Genomic DNA, 20,542 nt, shown 5'->3' with positions numbered 1-20,542 from the left:
ATGACCCCTTCTAGCTAATAAACTTTCAGTTCCTGCATTGGCAGAGAGGGACTAACACCGAGCTGTGTAGATTAGGGTAGGGGATCCCAGGGACTGGGTACTTAAACATACTTTCAATAAATTCTCCAGTTTTTCAGCCTCTTTCATTCATATTTCCAGGTGTACTTAGTGACACAAATTCCCAAATAGCTCATGTGTTCTGTGGTGTAAATGGAGGTACTTCCTTGTTTTTCCTTGAAGAATTTGTATTCAGCTTTCCTGGTGAGGTAAGGCAGTTAGCACTAGCCCATCCATTTTCCTTTTGTTGCCTTTATCTTCTTGTTCTTTGTCCTCACAGGGTAATGTCTTTCCCTCCCTCTTGGTGTGTGTGTGTGTGTGTGTGTGTGTGTGTGTGTGTGTGTGTGTGTGTGCGTGCGCGCAACAAATTATTTTGATATTGTTTTTGTGGCATATTGAGATGAAAAAAGACTAATGCATAAGTTCAACTAGTCACCATTGACCAGAAGTAGCCTTACCTCTTCTTCTCAGTGAAATGATAAAAGGACATCAGCTGAGAGTATGCGGTCAAAATGAAAAGCAATTTCAAGCTTTAAATTTGTCCAGGGAAAGAGAAATAAGCCACCTCATGGTCCCTCCTTCCACTATTGACTGTTACTGCAGGAGAAATTAAAATCTAAGGATAACTCTGTACCATGCCTCCCAATGTAGGAAAGCATTACATACTTACGTCTTCTCTCTGTCTGCTGTTTTCTCCTACCCTCCTTTATACATTGCTTTCCCATTACTTAGCACCTAATAAAGTTTATTTTGTTTTGTGCCTAGTGATTGACTAAGATTTTCCTAAAACTTTAAACAATTATTAATATATATATGTAAAAAGACTCCTACTATGTAGGATAATTCACTTCAGCACAGCATGATTTGTGGAGTACCAAAAGCTCTCCTGCACACCCCCCTTAAGATGTTTTCTCCTTGGTGTGGCTTTGTGTCTGAAATAACCAGGCCAGAAAATGGCACCTTTTATCCCATCATCATGGTCATCTTCGCCTTTACTCTGATCATTATCACTACAAGAACATATTGGTAAGAATAAAGAACCTGCCTGTCATTGTTTCAGTTGTGTGCCCCAGCATCAGGCAAGGGCCTGGTGCACTGTAAGCCCTTAAAAATATTTACTATGTGAATTATTACTAACAAAGAATAACATTTTATCCCAACACCTAGCAAAAGAGCTTGTACATACCAAGTCGTTATTAAACACTTTTGAAAAATTATTTTTAAAATAATCTAATTGATATCCTATATAATAAAAGGCTAATATGCAAATCAACCGAATGGCGGAATGACCGGTCACTATGATGCACACTGACCACCAGGGCACGGACACTCAATGCAGCAGCTGCCCCCTGGTGGTCAGTGAGCTCCCACAGGGGGAGCACTGCTCAGCCAAAAGTCGGGCTCACTGCTGGCGAGCGCAGCTGCAGTGGCTAGAGCCTCTCCTGCCTCTGTGGCAGCGCTAAGGATGTCCGACTGACTGCTTAGGTCTGCTCCCTGGACTGCGAGAGGGGGCAGGCCAGGATGAGGCACCCCCCCCAAGTGCATGAATTTTGTGCACTGGGCCTCTAGTATAATATAAATACAAAGAAAGGCCACATCATAGGGGTATAGCTTGGTGACTTCATAATGTGAACACACCTTTATAACTGCCCAGAGACCAAGACACAAGATACTACCAGGACCACCTAAGCCCCTGTCAGTCAGTAATCCCAAATGTAATCACTATTCTGATTTCTGAGACCAAGGAGGAGTATTGTCCATTTAACTTTATATGAATGGGATTATAAAGAATGTTCTCTTTTGTCTAGCTTCTTTTGTTTAATATTATATTTACTAGAGGCCCAGTGCACAAAATTCATGCACTGGGGGTTGGTCCCTCAGCCAAGCCTACACCCTCTCCAATCTGGGACCCCTCAGGGGATCAGGCCTAAACTGGCAGACATCCCTCACACAATCCAGAACTGCTGGATCCCAACCACTCGCTTGCCTGATTGCCCCTAACCACTTCTACCTGCCAGCCTGATTGCCCCTAACCACTTCTACCTGCCAGCCTGATCGACGCCTAACTGCTCCCCTGCTGGCCCAATTTCCCCTAACTGTACTTCCCTGCAGACCCGGTCACCCACAACTGCCCTCCCCTGATGGCCTGATCACCCACAACTGCCCTTCCCTGCCAGCCATCTTGTGGCGGCCATCTTTGACCACATGGGCGTGGCCATCTTGTGCGAGGGTGGGCGTGATGGTCAATTTGCATATTACCTCTTTATTATATAGGATAAGCTTTACCCATGCTCTTGTATGCAATCATAGTTCATGCATTGTCACCACTGTATAGCATTTTTTTGGGTCAATTTATCACAATGTGTTTATTTTACTGTTGCTGGCTACATTGTCTAGGTAAACTGTTTCTAGTTTGGCTGATTATGAATAGTGGTGCCATGAACATTTTCAGTCATATTATGGTACACTTTTTTCCACATTTGTTTTGCAGAGGAATATAAAATTGGGATTGTTGGAATACACTGGATGTATATGTTTAGTTTTAGTAGATACTGACACCTAATTTACCAAAGAATTTGTGCTCTCACCAGCTGAGTTAGAGAAGAGTCACAATTTCTCCACATTCTTGCCAACCTTTGATATTTTTCATGTTTTTTTATTTAAGCCATTCTGGTGGATGTATATAGTGGTATAAGATTTGGGTTTTCATTTGATGGTATCAACATCATGATCATTGATTTAGCTTTCACCAACATTTGTCTCAAAGCCCGACACCAGGAAGTCCAAACAACTATAATGTGTGCATCTATATCTTGTGCACAAAAGTGCTTGCTCATTGTCCTTTGGTTTGTGGCATCAAAACCTCCTATTGATTTACAGAAAACACCTAAAAGAAAAACATGTTCAATTAATATTCTTTACTTTTTCATGACCTTAAATGTGTTGAACACAGATTAGGGAGGCGTGGATGATATGATAGGAGATAGAAGTCTAGGGAAGGTGAGAGAATCATGGCAACCAGAGGTCCAGGCTATTACACAGTGATGGGTTCATTCTGAAAAGGAGCGCCTTCAAGATTTGCTACAATAAAAAGAAAATTCACTTTGTGCTGGACCTGAGCAAATATACTGTAGGTCTCTTTAGAGTGAGAGGTGTTCAAGGACAGTAGTTATCTCCTGTCCCTGTTGATCTTTTCTGCTCTGCGGAATAAAAGGGTCAGCACAGAGTTGTCATTCCGTGAAGGCCCACTGGAATATTTTTCCTGGTTTCTCTGCTCATCTTACGTTATTTTGAGGAGTAAGTAACTATGACACATCATAACTATTTTAAATGTACTCTCTACTGTTTTAAGTAATCGCTTTATGTTGTGATCTTGCCTCGCAGGTGTGTGAACACTGCCTCCAGTGAAGGTGGAGCAGTAAATAACAGCCTCTGCAACCAGGACGAGATGCCTCCAGAAACCCAGCCCTGCTCACTTCTGTGTCCCAATGAATGCGTCATGTCCGAGTGGGGAACCTGGAGCAAGTGCCCACAGGTAACTCTCTTCCCCTGACAATGCCCTAATCCTCCGGGGCTGCCTTCGCTAGACATTCACAGTGCTGCTCTCAAAACCATTCTTCTAGTTCTAGAGGAAAATATTGTTACCTAAGATAGGAAAAGAAAAAAAAAATCAGCTATCAAGACTGAGCAATTTAAAATGCCAGTGCCTCTGTTTAGGCATTTATCAAGGGAACCGAAGATGGAAAATGAGCCTATAATGATGATGCTAGGATTCGAACGCACTCCCATTGTTAAAGTGGTCTCTTAAGTACTCAAACAATTCTCATTGTCATCTCTTGGTTCTGTTCCATTTTTATTGTGGCAGAATCAATTTTATCTTAGTAGCTCAACTCCACTGTGTAATTTAGCTTCTGTTAGTGATGTCTTTTGCTGTTTTCCCAAAGATGTGGTGTTCTTTGGCCATATTTTCCCAGAACTTAACAAAAACAAACCTTTTTTGAAGTCCAAAGAATTAGCCTTCATTGTTATTCTTTTAAAAAATGAAAACATAACTGAATATGCCAAAATGAATATTCTTCAACTAATGTGGTTCACCTTAATATTCTCAGAAGATAAATTCCAATGTTGTATTAGCCTTATGTTTCTGCCTAAAGCACTAAAAAATAAAATTAGGATAAGGAACATATTATATGGGTCCAAATATGAGGAAGGAAAGAATTAGGATACTTCGAATTCAGTGGTGTTATTTATGTTTGTGGAAAGGGTGAATAAAATCTTCATACAAATGAAATCCATTATACAAATGAAGAAATTGATCCTCAGGAAGGATAAGTAGCTTCACAGGGGTCCACAGTGATTAAGCGATGCAGCTGGGCCTGAACCTTATTCTGTCTGAGGAAGCCAGAGCCTTTTCTCTGACAACCTTGGTTCACTTCTCTTAGAAGAATTAAGGTAGATTTAGACTCAATATTTCTCTTGCTTTAAGATGCAACATTTTTTTAAAGAACCAAGTGAGTTATTTTAGCAAGTTATAATAATCTGTCTGATTATACTGAGTACATATAGTCACAGTTTAGAAAGTGTGGTAGCCTACACTTTTTATTAATCAACTTACAGAAGAATTAACAACCTGGAGAAGTTTAATTAAATGTAAAGGCCGTGATTTCTCTCACTTCTTTTATTCTAATTTGCTCACAGCAGAATCCATTAAGCTGTGAGCACTTTGCAATGAAAATGTTGCCCTCTTAAGTCAAAGTACTGATAACTGAGTGAAAATGTTTGCTGGAGGAGTGTTTCATGCAGTGTCGTGATGACTGGCATTGTGTGCTTGCTTCTTTGGGTTTCTAAGAGACACTTTCTTTAAAGTTTGCTTTTCTAAACATAGTCACTCTATATTTGGAGTGTTTATTAATTGGTGACAGAGAAAATATTTTAATCTTTTGTGTGTCTGGAAGATGACATAGGTACTTGCTTGTCACTATGGGGTTGTATCTTTGAAGATATCCTACCTAATAATAGACAAATATGCAAATTGACCACACCTTCGCTACGCCCAAGCCACGCCCACCAATCAATCAGGGCGAGTATGCAAATTACCCCAACCAAGATGGCAGTTAATTTGCATATCAAGACAGCGTAGAAAGAAGCCAAGAGCTGCAGAAGGAAGCAAAGCTGCGGAGAAGCAAGCAAGCGGGGCGGAGGAGAAGGGAGGAGCGGAGGCGGGGTGGGGGAGAAGGAAGGAGAGCAGGCAGGATGGTGGAGAAGGGAGGAGCGGAGGCGGGGTCAGGGGAGAAGGAAGGAGAGTGGGCGGGCTGGCGGAGAAGGGAGGAGCGGAGGCTGGGTTGGGGGAGAAGGAAGGAGAGCGGGCGGGGTGGGGTAGAGTGCAGCAGGAAGCCCTATTGCAGGAAACTTCCTGCAACGGGAACGCTATTGTAATAACAATCTTATCTAATGAAAGAGTAATATGCAAATTAACCATCACTCTGCTACACCCACAACCCACGCCCACCAGCCAATCAGGAGCAAATATGCAAATTAACCCAACCAAGATGGCTACAGCCACAGAGAGAGCAGGAGGGAGGCTTGGGTTTCCCCGGTGATAGAGGAAGCCAAGCTTTCCGCACACCCTGGCCGGCCCAGGCCTCTGCTTAAAGCTACAAAGTTTCAATTATAGAAGTTACATAAATCACAACAGAAATGGCTGCGGCCATGGAGCTGGAGAGAGCAGGAGCCCAGGGTTGCCCCCAGCAATGGAGGAAGCCAAGCTTCTGCAGCCCTGGCCGGCCCAGGCCTTCACTCCAGGCTACAAAGTTTCAATTATAGAAGGTAAATAAAGTCCAACAGAAATGGCTGCCACCAGAGAGCGAGCAGAATGCTTGGCTCCGCTCCAGGCTACAAAGTTTCAATTGTAGAAGATAAATAAATTCCATATACCAGGGCCTCTGCTTGGGTTGCTAGGGGGCGTGGCCAGCTTGCAAACCACCACAGGCCCCTCACCCAAGCCACCCCACGCCCCAAGGGAACACTGATCTGGGACCCTTCAGGGCAAACCAGCTGGCCCCCACCCATGCACCAGGCCTCTATCCTATCTAATAAAAGATTAATGTGCAGATTGACCATCACTCCAACACACAAGATGGCTGCCCCCATGTGGTCAAAGATCCTGCCCCCATGTGGACACAAGATGGCCACCACAAGATGGCCAGCAGGGGAGGGCCGTTGGGAGGGGCCAGGCCTGCATGGGAGGGCAGTTGGGGGCGATCAAGCCTGCAGGGGAGGGCAGTTAGGGGTGACCAGGCTGGCAGAGGAGGGAAGCTGGGGGCAAACAGGCTGGCAGGGGAGCAGTTAGACATCAATCAGGCTGGCAGGGGAATGTGTAGGGGGTGATCAGGCTGGCAGGCAGAAGCGGTTAGGGGCAATCAGGAAGGTAGGCAGGCTAGTAGTTGGGAGCCAGCAGTCCTGGATTGTGAGAGGGATGTCCGACTGCCTGTTTAGACCCGATCCCATCGGGCCTAAACGGGCAGTTGGACATCCCTCGAGGGCTCCCAGATTGGAGAGGGTGCAGACTGGGCTGAGGGACAAACACAGCCCCCCTCCCCGTGCACGAATTTCGTGCACTGGGCCTCTAGTAATAATAATAATAATAATAATAATAATAATAATGTAATAGCAATAACAATAATAGTTATGACAACAGTAACTTTGATTGAGCACATCATCAGTAAACAACATTGTGCTGGAGTTATAACAACACTGTGTTCTGATGATAGACATTATCCATGGTCACTCAGGTCTGACAGAGCATGTTCTTCCTCAGATGTCCCTCGTTCTCTAGTATAAATAAAGATTTTAAAGTGAAAAAATGTTAATTAGTACTCACAACTTATAAGTTTCCCTATCTCTATATATGTTGCATAATTTTAATAAATTTCCACATCTTAGCATAATGCGCCAACATCATAGATGCTTAAACAGTAGTTGGTGATGATCATGATCATGATAATGGCAAAGTTAGCAAGCTGGATCTTTGTGCTTAAAGTTTAATTAGCACATTAATGTGCATTTTCTGAGAAAAAATAGAAACAATTATTGTATAATTGTTTTCTATACCATGTTGTATTACAGTACAATATTGGCCATTATTTTACAAAATTCTCTTTTGATAGTCTGCAGGGTGACATACGTTAATGGAACCAATTCACTATGTTTTGTTTTTTAGTCTCCTTTGTTTTCTTCCTAGGGCAGTTCTCTAACAAACAAAAAATAATTAAATAAATAAATAAATTCAAAGAACAAAGCAAAATATTTCTGAGATAAAAATATATTTATGTTTTTCTTCTGCTCCATCCCAGAGATTGCAATTTGGTAGGTCTGGGGTAGGGCCCATGAATTTACAGTTCTAACAAGTTTCCAGGTGATTCTGATTCAACCACTTTGGAGAACACTCTTTGGGTCACAAGTCTCTTGGTCATTGCATTCTAGTCATGTTCTTTCTCAGTATCACTTTAATGACAATATCATGTGGAGACTTAGCTTATATTTACAGATGCTTTCCATGTGCTAGACAATGCATTCAGCATTTACATCTATCCCATGTAATCTTTACAGTGTCACTATTAAATAGATTACTATTATTCTTCCAATGTATAGATGAATAAACTAAGTCTCAGAGGGGTTAGTGACCTGTTGTTTTTTTGTGCTAGTAAAAGGCACAGTGACTATGTAAGCCCAGGTAGTCTATATAGGGTGGGACAAAAGTAGGTTTACAGTTGTGAGTACCAAGTTTATTCTTGTATTATTATTTATTAATTATTGTATTATTTTCCATAAGGACAACTGTAAACATACTTTTGCCACACCCTGTACATTTCTAACCTCTACAAAGAAAATAGAAGTTACACTTCCTGTTCTTGAGAATATTATAGCCTGTCAACTCTGTTACCTGCTTTTTTGCCTTACTTTGGTTATGGATTCGTGAAGTTAAGATTTTTCAAAATTGAATAAGCTACTTCATTGGAATAGATTGCCATGTAAGGGAAGGAAGGAGTCATGAAAGGGTGTGGTCTAATGCCCTGGAACACTTGGCTGTGTGATTGTGGCCAAGTTACTTAAGTTTCTGAGCTACAGTTTCCTTTTAAGGAAAATAACAACAATGAGCTGTTTTTTCCTGATTGTTTTAATGATTGAGACAATACATATAAAGTGAACAGCACAGAGCATAATTTAATACAAGTTTGTTTTAAAAGCTGCAAATCATTGTTTTCATTGGCTGGGAAATAGAAGGCAGGTGGCTATACATTTTCTAAGCCATATAATGAATATTCCTTCCCCCACACAAAATGAGTTATTACTTGATCTTAAATGAATGAAATGTCACCTCATTTGCGAGAAAATGTCTTATGCCTTATTTAATAGTAGTCCCCAAAAGTAAGGCATCAGAAAGCTAACTTTGAATGGGTTATTGACCAATGAGTAACTCCCAATTGCAAGCCATACCAAAGAGCAAAGAAGACAAAGGTACTAAAAATTGTATCGAGACCATTTTATCTGTATTGGGAAGAACTGGGGACTAAATAGGTCAAGGGAAAACAAACACGATTCAAGGCAGACTTTGAAGAAAAAGGAAAACCATGATTTTCACGTTCTTATTTTTTTTCTTATTTCCATTTTATATACACACACACACACACACACATATACAGGGTCTCCCAAAAATATATATACACACTTTAACAGCTGAAAGTTTAATTGATGTTTTTTTCTTTCCAGATTTATCCCATTGTAATTATTATAATTATTCAAAATATGTATACATTTTTGGGACACCCAGTATCCTACCTAATAATAGACAAATATGCAAATTGACCGTACCTTCGCTACGCCCAAGCCACGCCCATCAGCCAAAGCCACACCCACCAGCGAGTATGCAAATTTCCCCAACCAAGATGGCGGTTGATTTGCATACGCTGAGGGAGGGAGGAGTGAAGACTGAAGACAACTTAGAAGGAAGAGGGAGGAAAAGTGGAAAACAAGGTGGCTGCCAGAGGGAAAGCCTGGGCGGGGTGGGGAGGGGCGGGCAGCAGCAGCATTCGGGTGCAGGCACTGCGGCCACAACGGTGGCAGCAGCGGCAGCGCACACGGCCGCAGCGGCCGCTTGCAGGATTCTTCCTGCAAATGGGCTACTAGTATATATATAAAATTTATTTTTTTACTTAAATACTCACTTTTCTAGCATGCTTTAATGTAAAAGGACACATGGAATTTGTACATCAAAAACCCTTGCAATAGTGTTTATTCTTTAAATACTTCTGTATAAATACACATGTGTATACGTATCTACACACATATGTACAAAAATACATATGCATATATTTAGCAGTTTATTGTTTGTTACCCTTTATTCCTATTTTTCTCTACCTAATTTTTTCAGTTTTTATCTTTATTTTTCATACTTCAAAATTATGTTCATGAGAATTCATTTAATTATATATTTTTCAGGAGAGGTTTATCAATTTCTGAATTCAGATACTGTTCAGCCCCTGATATATCTGAACAAATATATGGTTCTCTTCATTTATACCACCAATCCCTGCAGAAAATTTCCAATAAATAATACAGATTGTCTATTTATGACTCTCCTTGGAGACTTGACAAAAGAATATCTTAATCAATCATATTAATAGAAAAAAGCAAAGAGGATCTTGGAGAGGAATTACCAAACTGATACATACTTTACAGAAGCAAGCTTTTGGAATCCCTCTCCAGAAAGAGGACTGGTCTCAAGTTTAGCAAACCCATTTGAACTTTTATTGATTCACTTCAAGCTGAATGCATCAAAGGCTGGCTAGAACTATAGCCTGCATCCACTTACACTGCGGGAAATGGAAATTCAATACACAGTGGTTCAAGCGCAGCCTCCTGGTCAGACAGTGACTCGGATCTTTGCATTATCACCAGGACAATCTCTAAAGAAGGATCAGGAAGGAAGACTACATAGGGCTTCAGTATAATCAAAATCTGAATTCTATCATAGACTTAGTAGTGTGCTTCCAAAATACATCTTATATATTTTTCTCCAGTTCTTTATGAGTGCAGGGTACTCTAGTGAAAGCCAATGCGGGTATATATCAGCAGATACACACTGCCATTACTCCTGCAAGCAGTGACACTTCTTTAGAAGAGAAAGAAAAATGCACTTGTTTTCTGATACATGCTCAAGAATTAAGCAGTTGAGGTTAAGAAAAAAAATTTTTTTTTCATGGTGTTCTGGTGTTATTTTTGGTAAACGCCATCAACAATGACTTCCATTACTGATGACTCAGCATTTTCAGTACCTTAAGTATCTTTGAAAGTTATGTTTCCAGGGAAGCGAATTTCCCCAATGTTTCTACTAGTGCTCAGCTGCAGGCTCTTCATCAACGTATCCTCACAGTCTGGAGCATGACCAAGCTGTCTACTGCTTTTCTTTGGCTCACAACTAAAAGCCAGAGGAGAACGATTAAAATTTTATATATACTGAAGTGAAAGTTTTGGTTGCTTCTGCTAAATTGATACTGATTTTTGTAAGAAACCAGTAACTCATTACTCAAAGGTGAATGGAGTATTTTACCCCTGTGTGCTGTGAGGTTTCATATTGTTATTGGGGAAGTTGAGGTATCCCTTTTCTCACTGAGTGTTGACAGTGGAGTATTTTTGATATCTCAAGAAAGAGAATTTTCTTGAGATATCATAAGAATGAGTGGTTTTTATTTGCCTGGAATTATACCCCTGGGTTTCCAAAGTCCCATTTCCCTTTGTCCAGTTCTGGCTGAAGTGTAATTGGGGTTTCAGTAGAGCTAGAAGCAAAGCCAGTTCCATTCCATGTTGCAGCCAGGTCCAGTACAGCCTCAGGCTAATTACAATCCATCAGTCCATTGTTTGTGGGGCCCACTTGGCCATGTGCCATGTGGGTGAGTGCAGGGGAGCCAAGAGAGTGCTCCACCTGCAACACGAGTCCCAAGAGAACCAAGAGAGTGAATGTGAACCCCTGTGTTTAGGGGATAAAATATCTGAAATTTCTTGGCCTTTCACCTATTCTGGCCAATGACCTATTCCCAGGTGTGATCGCCAGCAAGCATCCTCTCCAGTCCCTCCAACTTGATTGGGCTTGCATCTCTTTCCCCCTGTTTAGTCCCTTCCCCCACAGATCTGCTGGGCATGGGCTGGTGGCTCCCTGGAGAGTGTAAAGCTTAGCTTCCTGGTGAAGCTATCTAAATAACATGCCTATACTATTTGGCCTTCCCGTTGCTTCTTTCCTAGTATTAATAACTGGGTTAATTGCAATGGTATCAGTATCACTCAGAACCATTAATATTTCCAGAACCAATTAGGCCCTGCAGAAAGGTTGCCTCATGTCATGCAGTGTAGCAGCAATTGACAATTAGATGAAAGCAGTCTTTGGGCTGTTCCAGTTTTTAAAATTCAATATGTTATCATTCTCGTTTACACAGTCTAATTTCTTTGAATCTCACTATCACAAATTTGAAGTCTAGATAAGGGCTCATTGTTCTCAATCCTTTGGTCTCTTTCTCCCAATCTCTCTACCTGACTTTGTCTTTTTATAGTAGAAATTCTCTCAAAAAAATGGAATAATGACCCACACATTGATCAACGAGCTCAACATTGATCACGTGTTTCAACAATTATCTACATGTGACATTTTTATTTCTTATTCTCCACCTTTTAGTCCAGTGATGGGCAACCTTTTGAGCTTGGTGTGTCAAACTTCGCCAAAAAACTGAGCATAACTCGGGTAGTGTGTCACTTTGAGGAAAAAACATTATTTCACAAATGTTTCATCCTCAGGAGCAGCAAATGTTTCATCCTCGGCATGCGGCCGCCTCAGTGGCCGCGTGTCATCAGAAATGGCTACGCGTGTCAGTGCTGACATGCGTGTCATAGGTTCACCATCACTGTTTTAGTCCTTCTCCTATAGATGACATTAAAGTATATCCCACATTTCACATTATTTTATCCATGAATGTTTATATATTTTTTCTTAAGAGAAAATGACTAATCACAACTACAGCAAAATATAGCCACAATACCATTTTACACTTTGTAGGAGTTTATTTTTCAAAAAATTAAAACCATGACTCATACAAAGTATCAAAATTAATTAACTTATTGATGATTAAACCAGCATGATTGCAAGGCTGGACCAACAAGAACTGTAAAGGGCAGGAAACTTTTACTTCTAGCAATAATCAAATATTATTGGATTTTTGGGGATTAGACTAATGAACATTCTCATTGTAAGTACCAAAAGAAGAGCAAAATATATAATGCAACAGTTTTCAGACATTGGACAACAGGTAGCATGAACTATAATCCTGAGGGAAGATAAACCAAGTGAGATGAGCCTTAACAATCATCATGGTTTCCGGAAGGAGATAGTTTGGGTAATGGTGCCAGGAATGAGAGCCTAACAAAAGCATAGGAGGAGCCAGAGATCAGAGATCTGAGTAGAGGAAGCTGAAATATGAAGGGCAAAATACTGAAGAGGGTAAGGCTAGGCAAAATAATCTAGATATCTAAGTAAAGATTTCTTAGTGTTCTTGTCCAAACCTGTATAATTTCATTAACCAATGTCACCCCAATAAATACAATTAAAAATAAAAAAACAAGACCCTTACATATCCTGTCTAGAAGAGACTTACTTCAGATCAAAACACACAGAGACTGAAAATGAAAAAATGTAAAAAGATATTTCATGAAAATCAAAACAAAACAAAAAAGCTAGGGTAGCAATACTTATACTAAACAAAATAGGCTTTAAAACAAAGGCTATAATGAGACAAAGAATGACCCAGCAACTCCACTTTTGGGCATTTATCCAAAGAAACCCAAAACACTAAGTCAAAAATACATATATAACCATATGTTCATTGCAGCATAATTTACAATAGCCAAGATATGGAAGCAACTTAAGTGTTCATGAATAGATGAATGGATAAAAATATATACAATGGAATATGACTCAGCAATAAAAAAGAATGGAATCATGCCATCTACAACAACATGGGTGTACCTAGCAGATATTGTGCTGAGTGAGCAAGATCAGATGGAAAAACAAATGCATATGATTTCACTTATATGTATAATCTAAAATCAAAATAAACAAGCAGACTGGAAGAAATAAATAAATAAAACAAATTCTAACTTATACATGTATACAGTGAAACTGTCTAAGTAAAAGCAAAGAATGTCCTCTGGATTGCTGGCAGGTGTAAACATTGTAAAGCTCACACAGACGTGGGAGACATTTTATTTCTATCTAGCCAACACAGAGATACCTTTTCAAGGCCATCCTTCATTATCAGGACATCTGATAATGACCAAAAGGTTTATGTCTTAGGAGACCCTAGAGTAAAATCTACTGTAGAATTTTCCTAATGAAAGTTAAAGACAAACATGGAAAAAATCAGTTTGATCCATAACTAACCTTACTGTCTGCCAAACTAAACCTCACCACATTTAAATGGAAATAACACACAAAAATTTAATAAATGTAACATTCACAATGCCTAGTGAATATAAGGCATGTTATGGGGTTAGGTAGTGCTGACATATTTTGTCTCTTGAGCTCTGATCAAGTCATATGGGTGTTTTCACATTGTGAAAAGTCATGAAGCTGCATTCCTATTACACGTGTATTTTTCTATGTCTTATACCTAATTACTACACACCTAAAGAAGCAACAACTTGTGATTCATAAGCAAGAGGAAAATAAGTCAATAGAAGAGAAAGAGCTTAAAATAGCTCTGATAAATATTTTAAGGATGCTCTGGAATTTAAAGGAAAATATGCACATTATGAGTAAAATAAAAGATCTGGAAAAGAATCATATATAACTTTTAGAGTTCTAAAATACGGTGTCTGAAATGAACACTTTATCAAATGGGAGTAATAAAACAGACTCTGCAAAATAAAATATGTGTGAACTTTGAGACATAGTAATAGACATTACACTAATGCAAATAAAAAAAAGAGATGAAATAAAATGAGTAAAGTCCAAATGATCCATGGAATATTAACAAGTGGTTTAACATAACTATAAATGGAGTCCTTTCAGGAGAAGAGTGGAGATGGATAGAAAAAGAATGGAGTGGCTAAAATTGTTGATTTCTGGCTATAGTCTTCAGATAATATTATCTAGATCATATAATACCAGTTTACAATATTCTAAAAACAAAATAGGAAAAAAATGCTAGTGGTCTCAAAGTTTATTACATACACAGTCTTTCATTTTAATATCTTTATTTCCAAAACTAGGGGCCTGGTGCACGAAATTCATGCACAGGAGGGGGGTGTCCTTCAGCCCAGCCTGAACCCTCTCCAATCTGGGACATCCCTCTCACAATCCAGGACTGCTGGCTCCCAACCACTCGCCTGCATGCCTGCCTGCCTGATTGCCCCTAACCACTTCTGCCTGCCAGCCTGATTGACGCCTAACTGCTGCCCTGCCGGCCCAATTGCCCCTAACTGTCCTCCCCTGGAGGCCTAGTCACCCCTAACTGCCCTTCTCTGCCAGCCTGGTTGCCCCCAACTGCCCTCCCCTGCTGGCCCGGTCACCCCTAACTTCCCTCCCTTGCCAGCCTGGTCACCCCTAACTGCCCTCCCCTGCTGGCCCAATCGCCCCTAACTGCCCTCCCCTGCCTGCCATCTTGTGGTGGCCATCTTGTGTCCACATGAGGGTGGCCATCTTGTGTTGGAGTGATGGTCAATTTGCATATTACCTCTTTATTAAATAGGATGGTAGCTTCAAGCTCAACTGTGCTTAGTGTCCCAGTGCAGAAAAGTCTGTTTTCTTTGTTTAAAATAACAAGCTTCTAGTCTTCAGCTAGGGTTGTGTGTGTAGAGGCTCTATGGGTGGGGTCTAATTACATCAAAAACTCACTTTCAATGAGTACTCTAGTTTTGAGCCCTCATTTTACCTCCTTTTTCAGATGTACTTGCTGCTCAAACTCATAGTCTTGTGAAATCAGGTTCCAGTTTACCCATTGCTGGTTTGGGATTCAGTACTCTAATGTCAGCTAAGGCAGTTATCACATAGGTTTTTCAGTTTTCTCAATATTGTTGCTTTTGCACTCTTACATTATTATCATCATGTAATCATTTGTTTATCTTTAAAAACAAATTCCTTTAATCACATTTTAATATAATTTCAGTGGTAATTCTGGAAGGAATTCTGTAAAACTTTCCATCTGTAACCAAAATCTTAATTTAATCTTAATATAATTTATGGTATATTATACCACAGAAAAGTATTTAATTTTTATGAAACTAAGTTAACTTCTTGCTTTAAAATTTAACAGATTTACTATTTTTAATATTGTGTTTCTAGCCCTGACCGGTTTGGCTCAGTGGATAGAGCGTCAGCCTGCGGACTCAAGGGTCCCAGGTTTGATTCCGGTCAAGGGCATGTACCTTGGTTGCGGGCACATCCCTAGTAAGGGGTGTGCAGGAGGCAGCTGATTGATGTTTCTCTCTCATCGATGTTTCTAACTCTCTCTCCCTCTCTCTTCCTCTCTGTAAAAAATCAATAAAATATATTTTAAAAAAATATTGTGTTTCTAATACTTTAATTGTATAAAATATACAAATATATTTAACTCATATGGTATTTAATTTTGTGTATAGTATGAGATAGGCTTTTCAATGAAATCCCAGATGAATATTTATCCACTGATTTTCTGTATTTTATATTCTTGAGAATTTTCTTTATATACTTGTTCTATACAATTAAATTTTTCACCGCTAGTATTAATGTGTTTTTTTAGTGTGAATTACTAACTGGCTAATTATAGTGTCTAATTATATTATTGGGTTTTATGTATAACTTACATCCATCATGTTTTCTAAATATTCTTATTAATTCTTCTATGTTCTTTTTTATTAGTTAACATTCTTAGGTATTTCTCATTATATAACCAACTAATCTATATAATCATACAATATGCAAATAATTTATTTTATCATTTTTATGTTGTTATCCTGGTCATATTTTATTATCAAGGACTTTCTAAATAATACTAAAAATAAAAATTATATCAGTATTTTCCTGGTTTTAATAATAATATTACACTTAAGCCATTTGATTGATTGATTAATTTTTAAGATATTTTATTGATTTCAGAAGGAAGGGAAAGGGAGAGAGAGATAGAAACATCAATGATGAGAGAGAATCATTGATTGACTGACTCCTGCATGTCCCCTACTGGGGATTGAGCCCACAACCCGGGCATGTGCCCTGACCAGGAATCAAACTGTTTCTGGTTCATAGGTCTATGGATGGTCAACCTATGCCTGAACCACACCAGCCGGGCCATTTGAGCCATTTTAAACAGTATCCTCATTGCTCATATTTAAGAAGTTTCTCTAAATTTATTTTAACATATATGCAACTATACCTGTATATACATATATGTTTTTGGAAATGATTACTTCATTATATCAAATGCTTTTTACAAATCTTACGATTTTAAAATAGACCTTATAATTTTGAAGTGTGCATTTATTCTTAAAATAAATTGTATTTGGTTGTAGTCTATGATTATTTTTATTTCATTTTTAATAGTTTTTATTTAGTATTTTTAATTACATACAATATTATATTAATTGAAGGTGTACACCATAGTGGTTATTTTTATAACTTAAGAATTTAGTTTATTATTATTTCATTATTTTAAAAATATGTTTTTATTGATTTCAGAACAAGGAAAAAAGAGAGAGATAGAAATGAAGAGAGAGAATCATTGATTGGCTGCCTCATACACACCCCCTACTCCTGGGGATTGAGCCTGCAACCTGGGCTTCTGCCCCTAGCAGAATCCAACCATGACTTAATGGTTCATGGGTGATGGCTCAACCACTGAGCCACATTGGCAGGGCAGTTTATAATTATTATTTTAATTGTTTCAGAATGTCTCTCACCACACCCCTTCCCACTATCCTCCCATTATATCATATTGGATTTAATATAATGCCATTATGCTTTTTTAGAAAAATTAATTTGAAAGGTTTCCACTTTATTTTCCCCTCTAACGAATTTTTTTTTTTTAAGTATAGGAATTAGTTCTTTGGAATTTTAAAAACATCTGTAGCAAGAACATTTCTCAATAGCATATTTTTAACAATCTTTTCAATTTCTCCTGCAGCTATATTCTTTTGAAACCTTCTCATTCTTGAGTAAAGTTTAGTCATTTACATACTGCATGAATATTAGTAGATTTAAAAATATCTATTCAAATAAAGTACACACAATTTTTGTTTTAGTTCATTTACTCCATATATCTGTAATTATGTTCTTTTTATATTTATCATATATATATATATATATCCTGTGTGTGTGTGTGTGTGTGTGTGTGTGTGTGTGTGTGTATTTCTGGCATTTCTGTCATTTACATTTCTTTACCATTTGGGGGGTACTTACATATCCTATTATTGCTAATAAAACATATAACATTTGTGTTTAACTTTGAAAAACATACTTGAATATTCATTCACTTTTTAAATAGTTTTTAATTTGAAAAGATTTTACTTCATTCTATCAACTTAAAAATGCATTGTTTCTTTCTCTTTTTTATTAAAATACTGGAGGCCCGGTGCACGAAATTCATGCACAGAGTGGGTGTGTGTACCTCAGCCCAGACTGCACCCTCTCCAATCTGGGACCCCTCTGGGATCCCCCCTGGTGGGGTCAGGGCTAAACGGGCAGTCAGACATCCCTCTCACAATCCAGGACTTCTGGCTCCCAACTGATCACCTGCCTGCCTTCCTGATTGCCCCTAACCGCTTCTGCCTGCCAGCCTGATCACCCCTTAACCACTCAGCTGCCAGCCTGATTGATGTCTAACTGCTCCCCAGCCAGCCTGTTTGCCCCCAACTTCCCTCCTCTGCCGGCCTGGTCACCCTTAACTGCCCTCCCCTGCAGGGTTGATCGCCTCCAACTGCCCTCCCTTGCAGGCCTGGTGCCTCCCAACTGCCCTCCCCTGCTGGCCATCTTGTGGTGGCCATCTTGTGTCCACATGGGGGCAGCTATATTGTGTGTTACAGTGATGGTCAATCTGCATATTACTCTTTTATTAGATAGGATAGAGGCCTGGTGCATGGGTGGGGGCTGACTGGTTTGCCCTGAAGGGTGGGGGTTCCCTTGGGGCGTGGGGTGGCCTGAGCAAGGGGCCTATGGTGGTTTGCAGGCCGGCCATGCCCCCCTGGCGACCCAAGTGGAGGCCCTGGTATCTGGAATTTATTTACCTTCTACAATTGAAACTTTGTAGCCTGGAGCAAAGCCAAGCCTGCTGCTTGCTCCACGTCCAGCAGCGATTTCTGTTGGAGTTAATTCACCTTCTATAATTGAAACTTTGTAGCCTTGAGTTGAGGCTTAGGCCAGCAACAGGATGGCTTGTTTTGTTACCGCGGAAACCCAAGCCTCCCTCCCGCTCTCAGTGGCTGTAGCCATCTTGGTTGGGTTTATTTGCATATTTGCTCCTGGTTGGCTGGTGGGCGTGGCTTGGCTGGTGGGCGTGGCTTAGGCGTAGCAAAGGTGCGGTCAATTTGCATATTGCTCTATTATTAGGTAGGATAGTTTATATCAACATTATGTTGCTTTCAGTTATACATATAGTCAACATTTATATATTTAGGAAGTGATCACCATTATAAGTCTAGTAACCATCTGATACTGTACAAAGTTATTACAATACTAGAGGCCCAGTGCATGGATTTGTGCGCTGGTGGGGTCCCTCGGTCTGGCCTGTGGGGATCGGAGGAAACTGGCCCAGTGCATGGATTCATCCAGGGCGAGTCTGGCCCATCTCACCCAGTCCCAATCGTCTGGACCCCAGCTACAAGCTAACCTACCAGTCGGAGCATCTTCCCCCTGGTGGTCAGTGTGCATCACAGCAACTGGTCAAATGGTTGAACAGTTGAATGAATGATTGGACACTTAGCATATTAGGCTTTTATTATATAGTATTATTGACATTATACCATAGGCTGTACATTACATCCCCATGACTTATCCTATCTAATAAAAAGTAATATGCAAATTAACCATCACTCCGCTACACCCACAAGCCACGCCCACCAGCCAATCAGAAGCGACTATGCAAACAAACCCAACCAAAATGGCTGCAGCCACAGAGAGAGCAGGAGGGAGGCTTGGGTTTCCCCAGCAATGGAGGAAGCCAAGCTCTCCGCACACTATGGCCAGCCCAGGCCTCCGCTTAAGGCTACAAAGTTTCAATTATAGAAGTTACATAAATCCAAACAGAAATGGCTGCGGCCATGGAGCTGGAGAGAGCAGGAGCCCAGGGTTGCCCCTGGCAATGGAGGAAGCCAAGCCTCTGCAGCCCTGGCCAGCCCAGGACTTTGCTCCAGGCTACAGAGTTTCAACTATAGGAGATACATAAATTCCAACAAAAATGGCTGCCGCCAGGGAGCAAGCAGAAGGCTTGGCTCCGCTCCGGGCTACAAAGTTTCAATTGTAGAAGATAAATAAATTCCATATACCAGGGCCTCTGCTTGGGTTGCTGGGGGGCGTGGCCGGCCTGCAAACCACCACAGGCCCCTCACCCAAGCCACCCCACACCCCAAGGGAACACTGATCTGGGACCCTTCAGGGCAAACCAGCTGGCCCCCACCCATGCACCAGGCCTCTATCCTATCTAATAAAAGATTAATGTGCAGCTTGACCATCACTCCAACACACAAGATGGCTGCCCCCATGTGGTCAAAGATCCTGCCCCCATGTGGACACAAGATGGCCACCACAAGATGGTCAGCAGGGTAGGGCAGTTGGGAGGGGCCAGGCCTGCAAGGGAGGGCAGTTGGGGGCGATCAAGCCTGCAGGGGAGGGCAGTTAGGGGTGACCAGGCTGGCAGAGGAGGGAAGCTGGGGGCAAACAGGCTGGCAGGGGAGCAGTTAGACATCAATCAGGCTGGCAGGAGAGTGGTTAAGGGGTGATCAGGCTGGCAGGCAGAAGCGGTTAGGGGCAATCAGGAAGGTAGACAGGCGAGTGGTTGGGAGCCAGAAGTCCTGGATTGTGAGAGGGATGTCCAACTGCCCATTTAGGCCCGATCCCACCAGGATCGGGGCTAAACGGGCAGTTGGACATCCCTCGAGGGGTCCCAGATTGGAGAGGGTGCAGGCTGGGCTGAGGGACACACACACCCCGCCCCCCCATGGGCCTCTAGTTTGGGCCTCTAGTTTATATAATAAACTAGAGGCCCAAATTTTGTGTACTGGGCCTCTAGTTTATTATATAACTGGAAATTGTTTGTACCTATTATTCCCTATCACCTTTTTTACTCTTTTTTCAATTTCTTCTCCTCTGGCAACCAGGAGTTTGTTCTCTATTCTATGAGTCTGTTTCTTCTTTATTCTTATTTTGGATTCCACATATAAGTGAAATCATGGGTGTCTGTCTTTCTCATGTTATTTT

The 20,542-nt window shown here is 40.6% G+C and overlaps 1 protein-coding gene across 1 annotated transcript in view; it reads left to right on the top strand.

The window, feature by feature from the left end:
* The window catches only part of THSD7B (thrombospondin type 1 domain containing 7B), a gene marked incomplete at its 5' end in the record, with an annotated part of 754,786 nt that overhangs the window by 639,711 nt on the left and 94,533 nt on the right, over nucleotides 1-20,542 (top strand). The window contains one exon of the mRNA XM_079782710.1: nucleotides 3,442-3,592. Within this exon, the coding sequence (XP_079638836.1) occupies nucleotides 3,442-3,592 (151 nt within the window). The remainder of the gene's footprint in view (nucleotides 1-3,441; nucleotides 3,593-20,542) is intronic.

This window comes from Cnephaeus nilssonii (genome assembly GCF_951640355.1).
Source record: "Cnephaeus nilssonii genome assembly, chromosome: 10".
NCBI classification, from domain to species: domain Eukaryota; kingdom Metazoa; phylum Chordata; class Mammalia; order Chiroptera; family Vespertilionidae; genus Cnephaeus; species Cnephaeus nilssonii.
This window is presented reverse-complemented; position numbering and strand designations above follow the sequence as displayed.